At 46.0% G+C, this 16,737-nt stretch overlaps 1 protein-coding gene across 2 annotated transcripts in view; it reads left to right on the top strand.

Moving 5' to 3' along the window:
• Positions 1-16,737, top strand: part of SLC44A1 (solute carrier family 44 member 1) — a 117,392-nt gene that overhangs the window by 84,238 nt on the left and 16,417 nt on the right. For both annotated transcript variants that reach the window (XM_087716221.1, XM_087716220.1), the window contains exons 8-11: positions 11,248-11,381; positions 12,016-12,202; positions 13,374-13,539; positions 15,077-15,233. In XM_087716221.1, coding sequence (XP_087572347.1) covers positions 11,248-11,381; positions 12,016-12,202; positions 13,374-13,539; positions 15,077-15,233 — 644 coding nt within the window. The remainder of the gene's footprint in view (positions 1-11,247; positions 11,382-12,015; positions 12,203-13,373; positions 13,540-15,076; positions 15,234-16,737) is intronic.

Here is a 16,737-nt window from a genome sequence, read left to right as displayed (position 1 = left end):
TATCAGAGGGGACGAATGAGCAATTCCCTTCGGACTCTCCGCATCTCGGCGGGAGTCCGTGCATCCCTGGCGTGGTGGCTCTCCCCGGCCATCCAGCGGGGGTGTTTGTTCTGGGAGCCGAGCAGGGTGACCGTCACCACGGACGCGAGTCTGTTCGGGTGGGGGGCCCTGGTGGACTCTCGGATGGCGCAGGGCAGATGGACGGCCACGGACCTCCGCCACAACATCAATTGGCTGGAGCTGAAGGCCGCGCGTCTGGCCCTGAGTCACTTTCGCTCCTCGGTGAAAGGGAGCCACGTTCTCCTCCTGACAGACAATGTGGCCACCAAGGCACACATCAATCGTCAGGGCGGGACCCACTCGAGAGCTCTCTGGCTGGAGGCTCTGCGATTGGGGTCATGGGCGGAGAAACCCCTGCAATCTCTGGTGGCGGAACACATCTCGGGACTCTCCAATGTCCAGGCGGACTGGCTCAGTCGAGCGACTCTGGACAACGGCGAGTGGCAACTCCACCCATCGCTGTTCCGGGAGATCTGTCATCGGTTCGGGTCCCCCCAGGTGGACCTGTTTGCGTCTCCCGAGAACACCCAACTCCCGCGTTTCTTCACCCGTTTCCAATCCAGCTCGGCGGAGGGCACGGATGCCCTCAGGAGCCGGTGGCCCCCGGGCCTTCCCTATGCCTTTCCCCCCATTCCACTCATCCCGGGGACCATCAGGAAGGTGGTGACGGAAGGGGCCTTGGTCATTCTGGTGGCCCCGTTTTGGCCCAGGAGGCCCTGGTTCGCGGACCTGGTTGAGCTGTCGGTGACTCCCCCGTGGAGGATTCCGCAGGGGGAGGTGGTCTTACGGCAGGGGGCCCTGATTCACCCAGAGCCTCAGTGGCTCCAGCTGACCGTGTGGCTCTTGAACGGCGGCTTCTGAGGGGGGGCTCATCTATCTACCGGGGTCATTCGCACTATCGAGGCGGCCTGGCGTTCCTCGACGACCCGCATTTATAACTCCACCTGGGCGGCCTTCGTCCGCTGGTGCTCCTCCAGGGGCATCTCTCCCGACAGAGCCACCATTCCCAATGTCTTGGATTTCCTTCAGAAGGGCCTGGAGGATGGGCTCTCACAAAACACCTTACGACGCCAAGTGGTGGCTCTGTCCTCGGTCTTGGGGGGGGTGAGGTCTTCTTCTCTTTCCCAGTCTCCCCTGGTCAAGCTGTTCCTCAAGGGGGCGGCAAATCTCCGGCCTCCCCCCGTTCATAGATTCCCCACGTGGGACCTTCCTCTAGTCCTCAAGGCTTTAACGGGAGCTCCGTTTGAAGCTCTCCGCTCGGTGCACTTGCGCTTCTTATCACTGAAGGTGGTCTTCCTGGTGGCCATCACTTCCGCCCTGCGTATATCCGAGCTGGGCGCCCTGTCCTCTAAGGACGACCTCTGTCATTTTCACCAGGACAGAGTGGTCCTTCGCCTTGACCTGGCTTTTGTTCCCAAAGTAAATACCCCCTTTCACAGGGCTCAGGAGATCGTCCTGCCCGACTTCTGCCTGGGCCCGTCCAATGACAGGGAGCGGCTTTGGCATCGACTGGATGTCCGCCGTGCCCTGCGGATCTACCTCCAGCGGACCAAGGATTTCTGCAAGTCGGAGGCCTTGTTTGTCTCCTTCTTACCTGGAGCTCTGGGTTCGAGGGTGTCCTCGGCTACCATCGGCCGTTGGCTGCATCAGGCCATCTCAGAGGCCTACGTGGCCTCAGGGCGGCTGGTTCCATCGGGCGTCACGGCGCACTCTACCAGGAGCGCGGTGACCTCGGCAGCGTGGGCCACGAGGGCCCCGTTTGAAGACATCTGCCGGGCGGCTACCTGGGCCTCTCCAACTTCATTCATCCGGCACTATCGTCTGGATGCTTTCGCGTCTGCGGACGCGTCTTTCGGTCGTAGGGTCCTAGAGGGGGTGGCGGCCGAGGCTCCCCTTGGGCCCTAGAGTTTCTGTTCTCCCTCCCTGGGACTTTAGCTTGGGTATGTCCCATGTGTGACCATTCCCTCCTCCCACTCTGGAAAAAGGACGTTGGTCTTACCTGAACGTCTATTTTCTGATGGGAGGAGGGAATGGTCACAACCCGCCCTGAGTTCTGTCAGTTGGGGCCAAGGGGAGGGCCCGGGGGTGTTTTCCCGGGGTTTGTTGTGTGGTTGTTTTCTTGTTTTTCAGTTGTACCGTTCGTGTTCGAGAATCTGGGCTAGGAGTGGTCAGGCACCAGTATTTATAGATTTCCTCTCAGTCTTGGACCAATCAGGCTGTGATAAAACCCACGTGTGACCATTCCCTCCTCCCATCAGAAAATTGACGTTCAGGTAAGACCAACGTCCTTTCTGAACATAGCCACATCCCTACTTACAAGAGGGTGTGAATGCTTATAATCATCATCTTTTAACGACCCCATAATCTCTTGTGGAGTGGAGTCTGGGCAACTGAATGAGCTAGCAGTGTGTAATAGCTGGATGCCCTTCCTGTCGCCAATGCGGAGTTTTGTTCAGCAGATATATTCTCATGGTGCCCAGAGAGAGAAATATCTGCTTCTACCTAGGATCGAACTCACAAGTTTCCTGATTGTGAGGTGAGAGCTCCACCTCTAGCCAGTGTTTTTCAAACTTTTTTGTGCAAAGGCACACTTTTTTCATGAAAAAAATCACGAGGCACACCACCATTAGAAAATGTTAAAAAAAATTAACTCTGTGCCTATATTGACTATATATAAAGTAATTCTAGGCCCTAGAAGACAGAAAGGAGGACCCAAGCAGTGGGGGGGGGAGGGGAGGGTCCCCTGCCTGGTCAGCTTGGAAGGATCTTTCCCTGCCCAGTGAAGGTTGAAGGGGCTGCAGGAAGGGCCAAAGTGACATCCACGAAGCTGATCACTCCAATCAGGGAAGGGGAGCGGCACCTTTGTCCCATCCTGAGAAAGCCCCTGGCAGCCCGGGCTGCCTCTGGGTTCCCCTCCTCCAGGGAAGGGAGCATTGGTGACGGGCAGGCGGGTGCCCGGGGCAGTCTTGGAGAGCGAAGGTGAGGACCTCCTTTGTCCAAACGGGGATCTCTCTTCCGCTACCCACACCGCCAGTGGTCAGCCTCTACCCCCCCCCCCCAGCCCGCTTCCCTCCCTTTCTTCAGGTTGGTAGTTGGCCGGCGTGGAGGAGAGAGCCAGCGGGGCGAGGAGACAGGAATCGCCTCCCCCGATGCCCCACGGAGACCTGCCGACGAAAAGGTCGGCTGGCACGGGTCATCCTGCCGCTCATCCAGCCGAGAGCTGCCGGCGTCTGCTCCCTCTACCCGCCGAAGCCTAGTTGCTCGCCCTGCCCGGTAGGTGCCCGGCGCCTCCCGCTTGGCTTCGGAGCGGAGTCCTGGCGGGAAAGAGGTTCTGGAGGGCGGGGGCAGGAACCGTTGCTTTCTGCGGGAGACGGCGCCAACGACCCAACTCGCCGAGCACTGTAACTGGCCGGAGATGGGCAAGCAGGCGGGCGGCGGCAGCTTCGTTTGTCCGCCGCCGGCCCGCAGCAAGCTTGTCTCCTGCCGCTTGTCTCCTGCGGGGGTGGCGCGACGTGGGGACGTTTCTGCTCTGCCTCCTCCTGCGACTCCGCGGGTGAGGAAGAGGTCGGTGGCTGCTCCCTGGGGAGACGCTTTCGGGGCCAGCCAGTCAGACCCACCGCTATGGGCGCACGCATGGGACGTCAGTGACGTCCCTGCGTGCGCTACCTCCCGGCGGTCCCCGCGTTTTTAAAGTAAACGCGGGGCCGCAGGGACTTAATAGAGGCATCCCTGTGTCCCGAAAGCAACTTTCGGGATACAGAGATGTCCCGAGGCAAAAACACCCGGCGGGTGTTTTTCCCACGGCACACCTTACACTATGTCACGGCACACTAGTGTGCCGCGGCACAGTGGTTGAAAAACACTGCTCTAGGCCACCGCACCACTCCTAGGGTGTGAATGCTTATGTTGCCACATTATTCTAGTTTTTTATTGTTATTTTTTCACTAAAAGATTTCAGTTTCTTTTTCAATTGAATTGCATAGCTTATACGTTATATTAAAGGTGGAAAGAATTCTGAAGTGATTTAACTTTATCTGATTTTTTTTACAACTCGACAACTCAAAACTTTAATGGAGTGTGTAGATTTCTATAATTTCAACAGTTCCTTGTCCATAGGAGCGCAATCTTAAGCTCATAGGGAAGTTTTTTTGTACTGGCACTCCAAAACGACTGTGGGGAGAATGTTAAAGAAAACTAGCATTAGTGATCTTTAGAATTTGAACACAGTTGTGTGGTGTAGGTTTCTACTGCTGTGTAAAAAAGGACTTGACTGCTGAGAAATATGTTCTTAAGTAGAGTAGACTCAACCCATTGAGCTTCCAGGTCTTTGATATGTTGTTTAAATGTACTGAGTGAATTCCACAATTCATCATTTGGAAAGCCTCCATGGAGAAGCCTGAGATATTGATGTTTTTGTAAGATAATCCTGAACCATATTGATTTATGATTGCCCTCAGCGGAATAACCCAAGCCTGAGGGAAAAGAACTATAATTTCAACTATTGTGCTGTGTTATAGGTGTATGCACCTATTTTGAATAGGTAGCTTTGTCTCCCTCCTTAATACTATGTTTGTAATACAAGGGGCTATGTGAAATATAGCTTTTAGGAATTTACTTTGGATACTCTTAAGAGAAGGAGTAAAGGAAGTGTAAAGTCCTACCTTGCATTAAAAAAGTAGCTGTGTATGAATCTTAGCTGAATAAAATTTTGCTGTTGCTGCGATGTACTGTGCTGCTTCGAGGAAGAGAAAAAAATTGAATAGCAACCTGTTGTGACTCAGCAGTTCTGTTGAGAGTCTTTTCGGGATACAAAATTCAGAATGCAGTTGGGGCTTGTGGGAGGCAGGTTTGGAGATAAAAGGATGGATGCTGCCACGCCCCAGTTGCTGAAGTCAACGTTGTTCCTTTGTGTGTTTCTTGTTTGGTACAACATTGCTTGATTATTAATCGTGATTTATGCTTGTTACACTTGGATAAGTGCTTTGGTGTTTCATGTAAACCTGATCCGTGGAGATGGTGGAAGAAGTGCAGTGCTTGTAAGAGTTTTTGTTTTGCATTCTTGTCGGAGACTTGTATTTATGTTATTTCTGGGCTCGAAGCCAGTTTAAACTGAAAACTGATAAATATGGACTTCCTTTTAAGTTGCCTGCCTGCGTTTGTTAACGAGCCGTGAAGGGGGGGACAGAACAGATTGACTCCAGCCTGATAAGCCTCCATTTCATTAACTATGGAGCAATTACATGCTGCACAGACGCAACTCGCGCAACAGATGGCTGTCCTGACGGATCAAATGGCACAATTGCAGAGAGCTGTAAGACCTCCCCCCCCCCCCCCAGCCAAGGAGGAAGTGCCCAGTAGCCATGCCCGATAAATACGATGGGAGTCTGGCTATGTTCGCCGCGTTTCTGGGACAATGCCAGCTGTTCCTGAGCATGAGAGCGGAGGACTTTCCCACTGACCAGACGAAGGTGGGATTCATTATCAGTTTGCTCTCAGGCACGGCTGCCCGTTGGGCCACTCCCCTGTTAGTGCCGCAGAGCCCTTTGTTGAATGACTTCCAGGGCTTCTGTCAGCATTTCAAACGAATGTTTGAAGATCCGATCAAAGGGGAAACAGCTGCCAGAAGTTTGAAATCACTGCAGCAGGGGACTATGTCATTGCAGGAATATGTGTCTGAATTCAGGCTACGTAGCCAGGATTCCACATGGAATGAACCAGCTCTAATGGACACGTTCCAAGATGGATTGTCTGAGGCCTTGCAGGATGAACTGGCGAGGGTGGACAGGCCACCGACGTTGGACACGTTGGTCCACCTGTGTCACCGGATAGACGCCCGGCTGCAGAGGCGAAGGCCTCGCCGGGTATACCAGGAAACCACCAGCATGCCAGTTCAGCAAGAGACTGCAGTGGACTGGGAGGAGCCCATGGAGTTGGGTGCTGTCCAACCTCGGGTGTCACGGACAGAGATGGACAGAAGACGTTTGGAGGGATTGTGTTTTTACTGCGGGGATCTTGGACACTTGGCAGGGAGCTGTCCCAAGAAGAACAGGAGGGTTGCGCGGACTGCAGCCGTCCCTCAGCAACGCACGATCAAGTCGGACAACCAGCACGTTGGTGCGGCCGTGTTACCCCATTCGCACAAGATAGCGTGCGTTTGGGGGGTGTGGAGTCCCAGGGCGGATGCCCTGCCGAGTAAAGTAAAGAACTCCGACCCTGCGAACTCGCTTCCACCTTGGACTGTTCTACCCGTTGCAACCTGCGCTGCCGTTTGTCATCCCAGGAGCATGCAGTCTCTGGTACGGGATGCGCAGCCGGGTGATGACTGGGTGGAGCAACAAAAGGCGGAAGTGAGGCCGGCGTCCCCATGGACTTTGGAAGGGGATCTTTTGAAGTGTCGGGGCCAGCTCTATGTTCCCGCAGGGCACATCCGTCAACGGGTGCTCGCGCAGATTCATTGCGCATCTGCAGCAAGACATTGGGGGTTTGTTCGGACATTGCGCCTGGCCTCCCGTCAATTTTGGTGGCCCCATCTGAAAAATGACGTACAGAGGTGCGTGAAGTCATGTGCTCTGTGTCATTGGGCCAGGTCTACAAGAACTCCGCCGAGATTCCAGACTTTGTCGACGCCGGTCCCTGCAACACTGGACTTTGTCTCTAGGTTCCCAGTGGGGTGCCAGGGTCTTGGACTGTGTTCCAGGGAGGCCGTCACCAACCCTTCTGGGCCGACCCCGATCATCGAAACCGGGGGAAGGGCTCTGCGGGAGGGGATTGCGTGCTGGCTGGTGGGTCGGCCTTGCAGAGGGTGGAGGACCCTGGACAGGGTGTAAAGGTTTGGCCAAAGTCAGTAGAGCTGCCGTCAACCTCCGACGGAAGGGGGCTTGGTGGGTCGGCCTTGCAGAAGGTGGAGGACCCTGGACAGGGTGTTAAGGTTCGGCTGAAGTCAGCAGAGCTGCCGTCAACCTCCAACGGAAAGGGGGTTGGTGGGTCGGCCTTGCAGAAGGTGGAGGAACCTGGACAGGGTGTTAAGATTCGGCCGAAGTTGGTAGAGCTGCCGTCAACCTCTGACGGAAAGGGGGTTGGTGGGTCGGTCGTGCAGAGGGTGGAGGACCCTGGACAGGGAGTTAAGGCTTGGCCAAAGCTGGCAGAGCTGCCATCAACCTCCGACGGTAGGGGGGTTGGTGGGTTGGCTTTGTGGAGGGTGGATGACCCTGGATGGGGTGTCGACGCAGGGAAGGGCAGAAGGAAACATGGTGGCCACCGGATACCTAAAGAGTTCCAATTCAAGGGGGCTATGCCTCCAGAGGTTTGGGATTCATGAAAAAGGCACCAAGGGAAATGAGTGCGGATCATCTTGGGGACACGCTAGCCAGACCATCGGACCCCGGGGAAAGGGCCCTGCGGTGGGGGATAGTGTTGTGACTCAGCAGTTCTGCTGAGAGTCTTTTCGGGAGACAAAATTCAGAATGCAGCTGGGGCTTGTGGGAGGCAGGTTTGGAGATAAAAGGACGGATGCTGCCACGCCCCAGTTGCTGGAGTCAACGTTGTTCCTTTGTGTGTTTCTTGTTTGGTACAACATTGCTTGATTATTAATCGTGATTTATGCTTGTTACACTTGGATAAGTGCTTTGGTGTTTCATGTAAACCTGATCCGTGGAGACGGTGGAAGAAGTGCAGTGCTTGTAAGAGTTTTTGTTTTGCATTCTTGTCGGAGACTTGTATTTATGTTATTTCTGGGCTCGAAGCCAGTTTAAACTGAAAACTGATAAGAAAGACTTCCTTTTAAGTTGCCTGCCTACGTTTGTTAACGAGCCGTGAAGGGGGGGGGGGGGGACAGAACAGCAACCACTGCTTTTGAGCATTTTGTATCACATAATGTTAGTGTGTCTTGCATTTGGTGTAGCTGTGGAAAACCATGCACAAATATTTAAAGCATTTCACTTATTTTGATATTCCGTACATTTATTCTGCAGGGGTACAGTTTCAGTCTCTTTGCAAAGATCAGGATCTTTGCTTTTCTATAGTTGATTTATAGTGTTTCCTCAGAACTGTAATGGCCAGAGCTTTCAGAGCTTATGTAAATCTAATTAATGTCTTTTAATTTTTAGATGAAGCAAACAAAGTCCTACCAGATCACAACAAGAGTTCATTTAGTTTGGGAACTTGGTTCCAGTTGTGCTAGCCAGATATTTACCAAAGTCCCACAACACATTGCTTTATCCATTCTATTGCTAGAATTTTCTTAGTATAAGCACTGAAAATTATCTCAGAATCTATGAGAAAATAAGCAAAAATATCTTAAATCAGCATTGTCTTCTATCTGCTGCTTTACAATTTGACCAGAAGAAAAATAAATATTGATTTCTTTTCAGTGTTTCAATGTTCAGATATTATGACTCCTTGATATTGAGATATTATCTTTTTTGAGTGCTTTTGAATGGGTGAAATTTCTAGGTAATTATGGTGGGCAGAGAGTTTGCTCTAACAAGCAAGAATAATGCAAAGGATCTCATGAGAAGCTAGAAACTATTGTTTTATCCTCCTTTTTAAAGATGGCACAGTATATATGTAGTACTCCAGATTATTTATCCAGAATTAAAGAAATTATAAAATACAGATTGCAAATCATAGACTGCCTACCACTAGCTTTAACAATAGTTAAACATTATTTGGATTCTAAAGCTATTAGTAAAAAACTGGTGCTAAATTTAAGATTTCAGTCATGGGTTTGAGTCCCTTTCCAGTCTTTTTGAGGAAAGATTGATTAGCTCTAATTGTCATTGTTGTCAACATGGTGTTTAAAGGTTCTTTATCATTCAAAAAGGCTTTGCAGTATGTTCTGGGCAATCATCTGTCTAAGTACCGTATTTTTCAGACTATAAGACACACCGGTGTATAAGACGCACCAAGATTTCGAAGAGCTAAGTAAGAAAAAAAAAGTTTTGGTCCTCTCCGGCCCCCAGGAGCACTCTGCAGGCTTTAGCAGGGCTGGGGGAAGGCAAAAATGTCCCTGTTTTTGTAAAAAAAAGTGGGTGAAAAATGGGCCATTTTTTGCAAAAATGCCTCTGTTTTTGTGAAAAATGGCCCAGTTTTTGCCCGTTTTTTTCAAAAATGGGGTTCAGGGTGGGGCTTCAGGAGGCCAAAAATGGCTGTATTCAGCATATAAGATGCACCAACATTTCTACGCTCATCTGGGGGGGGGTGCGTCTTATATTCAGACATACGGTAGTTTGTGTACATATAATTACGATTATCTCAGAGATAGGAAGCCTTTCAAGTTGATGAGTACATTTGGGATTTTAAAAGTACAGTATGTTGGGAATGCTCTCACACAAGGCTGTCATGGGGGGAAGGTTGTATAATTAAAAAAATCATTGCATGGTGGAAATGGCAAGTCACAAAACATCAGTATCAATTTGATTAATCATCAATCTTTACATAAAGATTTTTTAAACAGAATGAGGTTATTGTCAATTATTAGAAATCAGACAAAAATATTATTATAGTAGTGGCAATGCTTACCCTGCAGAAAACAATATTTATATTGCAGAATGACTTCACATTGATGAATTCAGGGAGTTAGACTTCATGGAATATAAAAGTACAAAAGTGAGGAAAGTAGTGATATAAGCTGCAAACTTAGAAACATTTAAAAGTTATGCAGATTTTCCATACTCTAAGCCACTCTTTTGCATATGCACTGCTTGAAATATGTTTAATGAAATAAAAGGTAGTATTTCTAATATTTTTTTAAAAATCTAATTTGAAATAATAAAAGACAGGAGATTAGCCATCTGTGGTGGTAATTGCAGTAGTAAAAGTTTATCCCAACTTCTATAAACTGTACATAACTCAAGGGGCAAACTTACCTAATACTCCTGCCTATTTTCCCCATAACAACAACCCTGTGATGTGGGTTGAGCTGAGAGAGCATGACTGGCCCAAGATCACCCAAATGGCTTTGTGCCTCGAATTCCCAGTCTCTTGGTTTGTAGACAAGCACCTTAAACAAATACACCAAACTGGCTCTCTGATACTCAGTTGGGATACAAGGAAAAAAAGTGTTTATATAATGTTTGAGTTTTTTTCACTATATAGAATATACTCAAAACAGCTTTTATAAAAATCTATTCAAACAATAACAAAAATTGTTTTTAAAATTTTAAATGTTTCTGTCTTCTTTAAGATGAAAAGCAGCACCTTTCAAGTTATTGCTTCAGCCAAAATTCTATATTTCAAAAAGAATGGAATAGTTCAGTTAGTGCCGAAATAAATATGTATTTGGTGGATGATAGGAAAATAAAATGGGTACTTTGTTGGTCACTGCTGAAAATCTCAGTTCTAGCTAATGAAACAAGGCCAATTCTGCATAGTCCAATCTATTGATTATTTTATCTGTTACTGCATCATAAAACCATGTCTTTTTGTCCAATTCAGACCAAACCTACCCATAAACAGAGACCAGGTTTCAAACTTTGATTTCAGGCTCAGCAAATAGAGGCAGTGACAAGCCAAGTGTGTGTGCAGTAGTTGCAGGCACCTCTCAGCAAAATTCCAAATGTACATAAGCTTGCCTGCAAATAAATTTAAAATCTGAACAGTCAGATCCCAGAGTTTCAGAAGGCAAAAATCCAAATAAGAACAGTTCTTCCCAAATATTTATTGCCAGATAGCAGTGGCTTTTATGCAGAGTGGCTTCTGAGTGGAAGGATGGGAACTAGGTGAGACAGCAGGTAGAGCATCTTTGGTTTGCTCAGCCCATAGGAACTGGACAGTGGCCCTGCATCAGGTTCATCATCATCAGACTCTAAGAGCAACTACTCTGCATGATTGCAGAGTCAGCCTAGGGGGCTTCATTGCTTATTCCCAGAGACACTCACCTGGTAGCTCCAAAGAAGGCTGCTCAGTATCAGAATCTCTCAATGAAGGTGACTATGATACTCCTGGCATAGAAAACTTTTAATATTTTCTAATTATGGAACATAAATATGTGCTTTGTGGAGACAAATCTGTTTTAATTAGTTGCCTTTTGGGAAATCAAAGTACCATTATGTTTCCATATTTAAAGTCAACCCTAGTTGTATCTTAATGTGGCCTGATGTAGTAGAAAATGAAACTCTACAAATTATTTGCATGCATATTTCTTTTCTGAAATTGATGTGCACTATATTTTTTCCTTTGCGGACACAGGTGGCACAGGGGTATTGTGGTGGCTGTATGTTAAAATGTCTCCCAATGGCACTCTTACTGTTGAACAGCTTCAAATAGCCAAAGACAATCGTCAGGCCCTCCTGATTTATGCCATTGCAGCTACTATCTTCACAGTGAGTATTGGAGGACTGTCAAATTAGGGCATGTGAAGAAGGCCTGTATAAGGGACATTTGTACCTTCAGTTCAGTCTTGGCTCCTGGTGACTGCCTGAACAAGTCGCTGCAATTTTCTTGGCAAGGCTTTTTGGAACTGATTTGCCTTTGCCTGCTTCCTAGTACTTAGAGAAAGTGACTTGGCTTAACCATTACACCAAACTGACTCTCTTATCATGGAAAGTGGGTAATCAAATATATACCTTTGGGGTTGATTTTATTATCATTGTAAATAAATAAATAAATAAATAAATACATACATACATACATACATACATACATACATACATACATACATACATAATACAAGAGTCACAAAAAAACCCCATTCTGATTGATGGATATGCAACATGCTGGTCATATATACCCAAGAAATAAGATTGCTTTCTTATACTCATGGGAAAATTCCCTGAGACCAACTGTTATTAGTAGGTTGCTACTGGAGTTAAAATTATTTCATATGTTTTGTGTTGACATTTTTAATTATATAATTAAATATTTAAAAAATGGTGCTTTGAATAGGTGACATATTTTACTTTATTTCAATAAATACATTTACCTAAAGTTTATTATGGAATTTCTTTCTTTTTTCAGGTTATCTTACTATTAATAATGCTAGTTATGCGCAAAAGAGTAGCTCTCACCATTGCCTTGTTCCACGTGGCTGGCAAGGTTTTCATTCATCTGCCACTGCTTGTCTTCCAGCCATTTTGGACTTTTTTAGCCCTCATCCTTTTCTGGATATATTGGATTATGGTTTTGCTGTTCCTAGGTATTACTGGTATGTGTTATGTAGTTTTGGTTTTTTTCCCGTTTCTTTACTTGCAATTCCAAAAAATATTGTGCTCTTATCTTTATATTGGGTCAAATTAAGAAACCTAAGGATCTTATTTGAAATATATGACATGTTTTGTTCCTATTACCTCACCACTGACTGAGCAGTGATTCCACAGTATACGTTACAGATGCAGTCAAAAGTATTATCACCTTTCTATTTCCCTCCCGCCCCCACAGAGAATCCTAATTTGCTATGAAATGGGTTGAACGTGACATCAGAAGGCTCAAACACATATCATCACTCAGTCTTGCTAGGGTTGACTTTGAGATTTTCCTCTTCATCCAACCATTACAGATAGCCCTAACCTATGACCATAATTGAGCATGGAATTGTAGTCATAAATTGTTAACATCATAAGTCAAGGCATCACTAGTTTTGGCATTTTTTTGCACCAGTCATTAAGCAAATACTTTGGTCATTAAGCAAATCCATTTTCCCTACTGGGCATTTTTTGTCAGAAACCAGAAGTAAGCACTGGAAACCCACAAAAAAGGTCACAAATCACTATAGGATGCTGCAAACTGCCATGATGGTGAGCCAGTTGCCAAGCACTCAAATAAGAACACATGAACTGGGGATGAGGTTGGAGATGTAGCTGTTACGATGTTGAAAGTGCTTTGTAAATAGCTCTAAGGAGGTCCTTAGTAATTTTGAATGGCTGTTAAGTGTTGGATTGTATATCAAGGATTACCTGTAGGGTCTCCAGATTTTGGGACTCGAGTGCAACAGCCTTGCTTAGCCAAACCAGGAACCAAATGGTAAATGAGTTCTTCTCTCCTAAAGGCATGGGTGTCCTATCAGTGAAAATTTTCAAGGCAATATTGGACAGTCATTGTCTAGAGTGGTATGAGGATTTCTGCACTACGCAATAGGTTGGATTAGAAAATTCCCCAGATTCCTTCCAACTAATCAGTTAGCCTTTTAAAAAATTTATTTGTACTATTTTTACTAAAATATTCTTGTCATATTGGTGTTCTGAAAGGCAGCTTATATATTATTATTTTATTAACTACCAAAACCAAGCATAATTGTGACTATTCTATGCAAACATTAAAAGGACAGCTTTCTCATAGAATTAATATTTTAAAGCCTTCCTGCCTTCCTTTCCTACCAGGTAACCCGGTTGCAAACGAAGAGGGCTTAGTAGAGTTTCGAATTACAGGGCCACTGAAGTACATGTGGTGGTACCACGTTGTGGGGTTAGTTTGGATCAGTGAATTCATTCTTGCCTGTCAGCAGATGACTGTAGCAGGAGCTGTTGTGACATATTATTTTACAAGGTGAGTGAGTCTGGGCAATCAAATCATGAGTGATCCAACTTCTGAAATTTTAAAAGTAACTGGATTAAGTGAAATGATAGAATGGAAGAAAAACAAATTCTCACTTCAGCTAGTTTAGAACTGGGGGGAGGAGTTCTGGAGTGATGCTTTGTTCCTTATAGACTTTATAGCAAATAAAGAGTGAATGTAACACAGTCTGCTCATAAATACGTTATATGGAATTCCAAAAAACTAATTATTATGGAAGTATCTATAAGATTGCAGCTATATATTGGTGCATAGATGAGTAACATAAAAGCTTTAATCCCCAATTTTTTTTGATCAGCAAGTGTTCCTATGTACAGGATTGTATAAGGATCATTAGCAGGAGCTAGTGTCATCCAAATGGGTTCCACTCCAAACCCAGACTTCTATTCTATTTAGTGCCAAAGTTTTTTGTATCTTGACAATTGGCACCAGTTATTCAGTAGCTTTCTTGCTTAAGCTGATGGAAGTTATCTTGGGTTTGACCTTAATGTCAGTGGTTTCATGATTCCCATGATATTGAAAAATGTAATTGATCCAAATGCAGTTGCTCTGATGTATGTCACTGGAGGAATCTCTTAAGATTTAATTGGTTCAGTAAATTCATCAGGGGGATATAAGATTTAGTTTTCCCACTCTGCAGGAAGATATCTTTGAAGATAGGAGATCTGACTTTTATTCCTCACCTTTAATCAGTAGCTAAATCTGTCAGTGATTCAGAAGCCCCATTTCTTGTGAGGTTTAGATTATGTGTAATTCATTTCCTGCCTGGATAAGAAACCAATTGAAATAGTCCCTACTGTGCAGAATAATACATTTCTGCACTTGAAGTATTGGCTTGCAATCTTGACAACTGTCAAATGTCTGTTTACTCTCTGCAGTGGAGCCCTAGATATGAATACTCTTTTGATCTTCACCTAAATTGAGAACAATTAAGTAAACAGAAAGTTGGCTCAATCTCAAAGATGCAAACTCACTGTGAACTTTCATCCAGTCAAGTATGGTGGAAGCTCAGTCCTAAAAATTCTTTATTTCTCTGTGGAGCTTTAAAAAAAAATCTGGCCCAGGAGAAGACATATGAAATTCTTGCTATAAATCAGTTTAAATATAAAATCATATACATATATTTTTCATAAATTGATGTATTTATTTCTAATCAGTGTGCCTTTCTGTCTTTGCTGAAGTGAACAATCATTTCATTTCATTGCTTTCTGTTTCTCAGATAAAATTCCTTTCAGGAATTTTGGCAAGTTTATTGCCAAACATTTGCAGTCATTTTGTTGGCCCAAGCCACTGCCTATTTGTAAGCTAAGGTCAGGACTACTCAGATTCACCACCACTTTGTTTGTAGGAAAAGAATTAGTTCAATATAACTCCATCCTTGACAAAAGCAACATTTACAGATTTGGGGCCCTACAAAATTTAGACGTGGAGCTCTTCACATTGCCATCTACATTTGCCTGTAAATGCAGTGCAATCTCACACTTCATAATTTTTACATTTTTCTCCACAGAGAAAAACGGAATCTGCCGTTCACACCAATTCTGGCATCTGTCAATCGCTTGATCTGTTACCACCTTGGAACTGTGGCTAAAGGTTCTTTCATTATTACCTTAGTGAAGATTCCAAGAATGATTCTCATGTATATTCATAGCCAAGTCAAAGGAAAAGTAAGGGGAAATTAAGTTTGATATATAATCAAAAAAATTAATAAAAAAGGAAAAATATGAAAAATGTTTTGGCAGATCAGAACAGAGACCCATGCAATCAGTACATTGCTATGAAGTAGGAATGAGATGTGGACCAGCTATACCTTCCATATGCGTAAAATAAGCCTTCTCAAATTAAAAAAAAGAAAAGAGTTTTTTGGGGTAGTGAATTTGCAGATGATACCTAGCTGGCAGGAATAGCTAACACTCCAGAAGATAAGCTTAAAATACAGAAGGATCTGGATAGACTTAAATACTGGGCCCTATCTGGCAAAATGAAATTCAATGGTGAAAAAAATGTGGTTCTACATTTAGGCAAGAAAAACCAAATGCACAGTGCTGCTGCCGCCACTGCCACCAAAACCAAGTATTGCTGCTGCCAAAAAAGTCAACACAGTCTTGTTGCATTAACAGAGGGATAGAATTAAGATCGCATGAAGTGTTAATATTAGTTTTTAAAGCCATAGTAAGATCACATGTAGAATACTGCATCCAGTTTTGGTCACCACAACGTAAAAGAAATATGTTAAGACTCTGGAAAGGGTTCAGAGAAGAGCAACAAAGATGATTAAGGGACTGGAGACTAAAACATGAAGAACGGTTGCACGAATTGGGTCTGTCTAGTTTAATGAAAAGAAGGACTAGAGGTGGCATGATAGCAGTATTCCAATATCTAAGGGCTGATAATATCTAAGGCTACAAGAGAGAGGGGAATCAATCTATTTTCCAAAGCACCAGAGGGCAGGACAGGCTTAGGCCCAGGGTACCTGCGAGACCACCTAGTGCCACCAGTAGCCTCCCACCGTCCAGTGCGATCTCACAGAGTTGGCCTCCTCAGGGTGCCGTTGGCCAGACAGTGTCGGCTAGCGACCCCCAGGGGGAGAGCCTTCTGTGTGGGACACTGTTCCCTCTAAGCTGCGCGGCTGCGCGGCCACGCACATGGCAAGAAAACACCGCATAGCAGTTTCTAACTGCCGTGCAGTGATTTCTGTCACAGGCTCCGGAAGCTGAGGGGCCTCAGAAAATCTAGGGTTAGCACGGGCAGGGGGACAGCGACGGGAGTTTACATGGCACAGCCGGTCTCCTAGGACCTCCTTGGCGCCGGCTGCGCCGCTCATTACCGTCAGTTGCCCTGGGTTCAGCAAAGCAAACGTGGGGAAGTCCTTTGCAGGCGGCTAGAACTGTCTGCCTGCAAAGGACCTCCCCAGACTTGTTTTGATGAGCACGGAGCGACTGACGGTAGTTTGCGCCGGCTGCAGCCACTCAAACTAGCATCAGTCGCCCCGTGTTCAGCAAAGCAAGCCCAGGGAGGTCCTTTGTGGGCGGCCAATCCTAGCCTCTTGTGCCTGGCTCTGCGGCTGAAGTGAACCCCCAAAGCCCCCCTGCCACCAGAATATCTGCTGCCGCCTCCTCCTCCAACAGCACTGCCAGATTTGCCGCCTGACGCTGCAGCTGAGGTGAAGCC

Source organism: Thamnophis sirtalis, unplaced genomic scaffold, assembly GCF_051295495.1.
Source record: "Thamnophis sirtalis isolate CommonGarterSnake01/CBP01778 unplaced genomic scaffold, rThaSir2_p1.2 scaffold_5, whole genome shotgun sequence".
In the NCBI taxonomy this organism is placed as follows: domain Eukaryota; kingdom Metazoa; phylum Chordata; class Lepidosauria; order Squamata; family Natricidae; genus Thamnophis; species Thamnophis sirtalis.
Note: the sequence above shows the minus strand (reverse complement) of the source record. Positions and strands in the feature narration are given on the sequence as shown.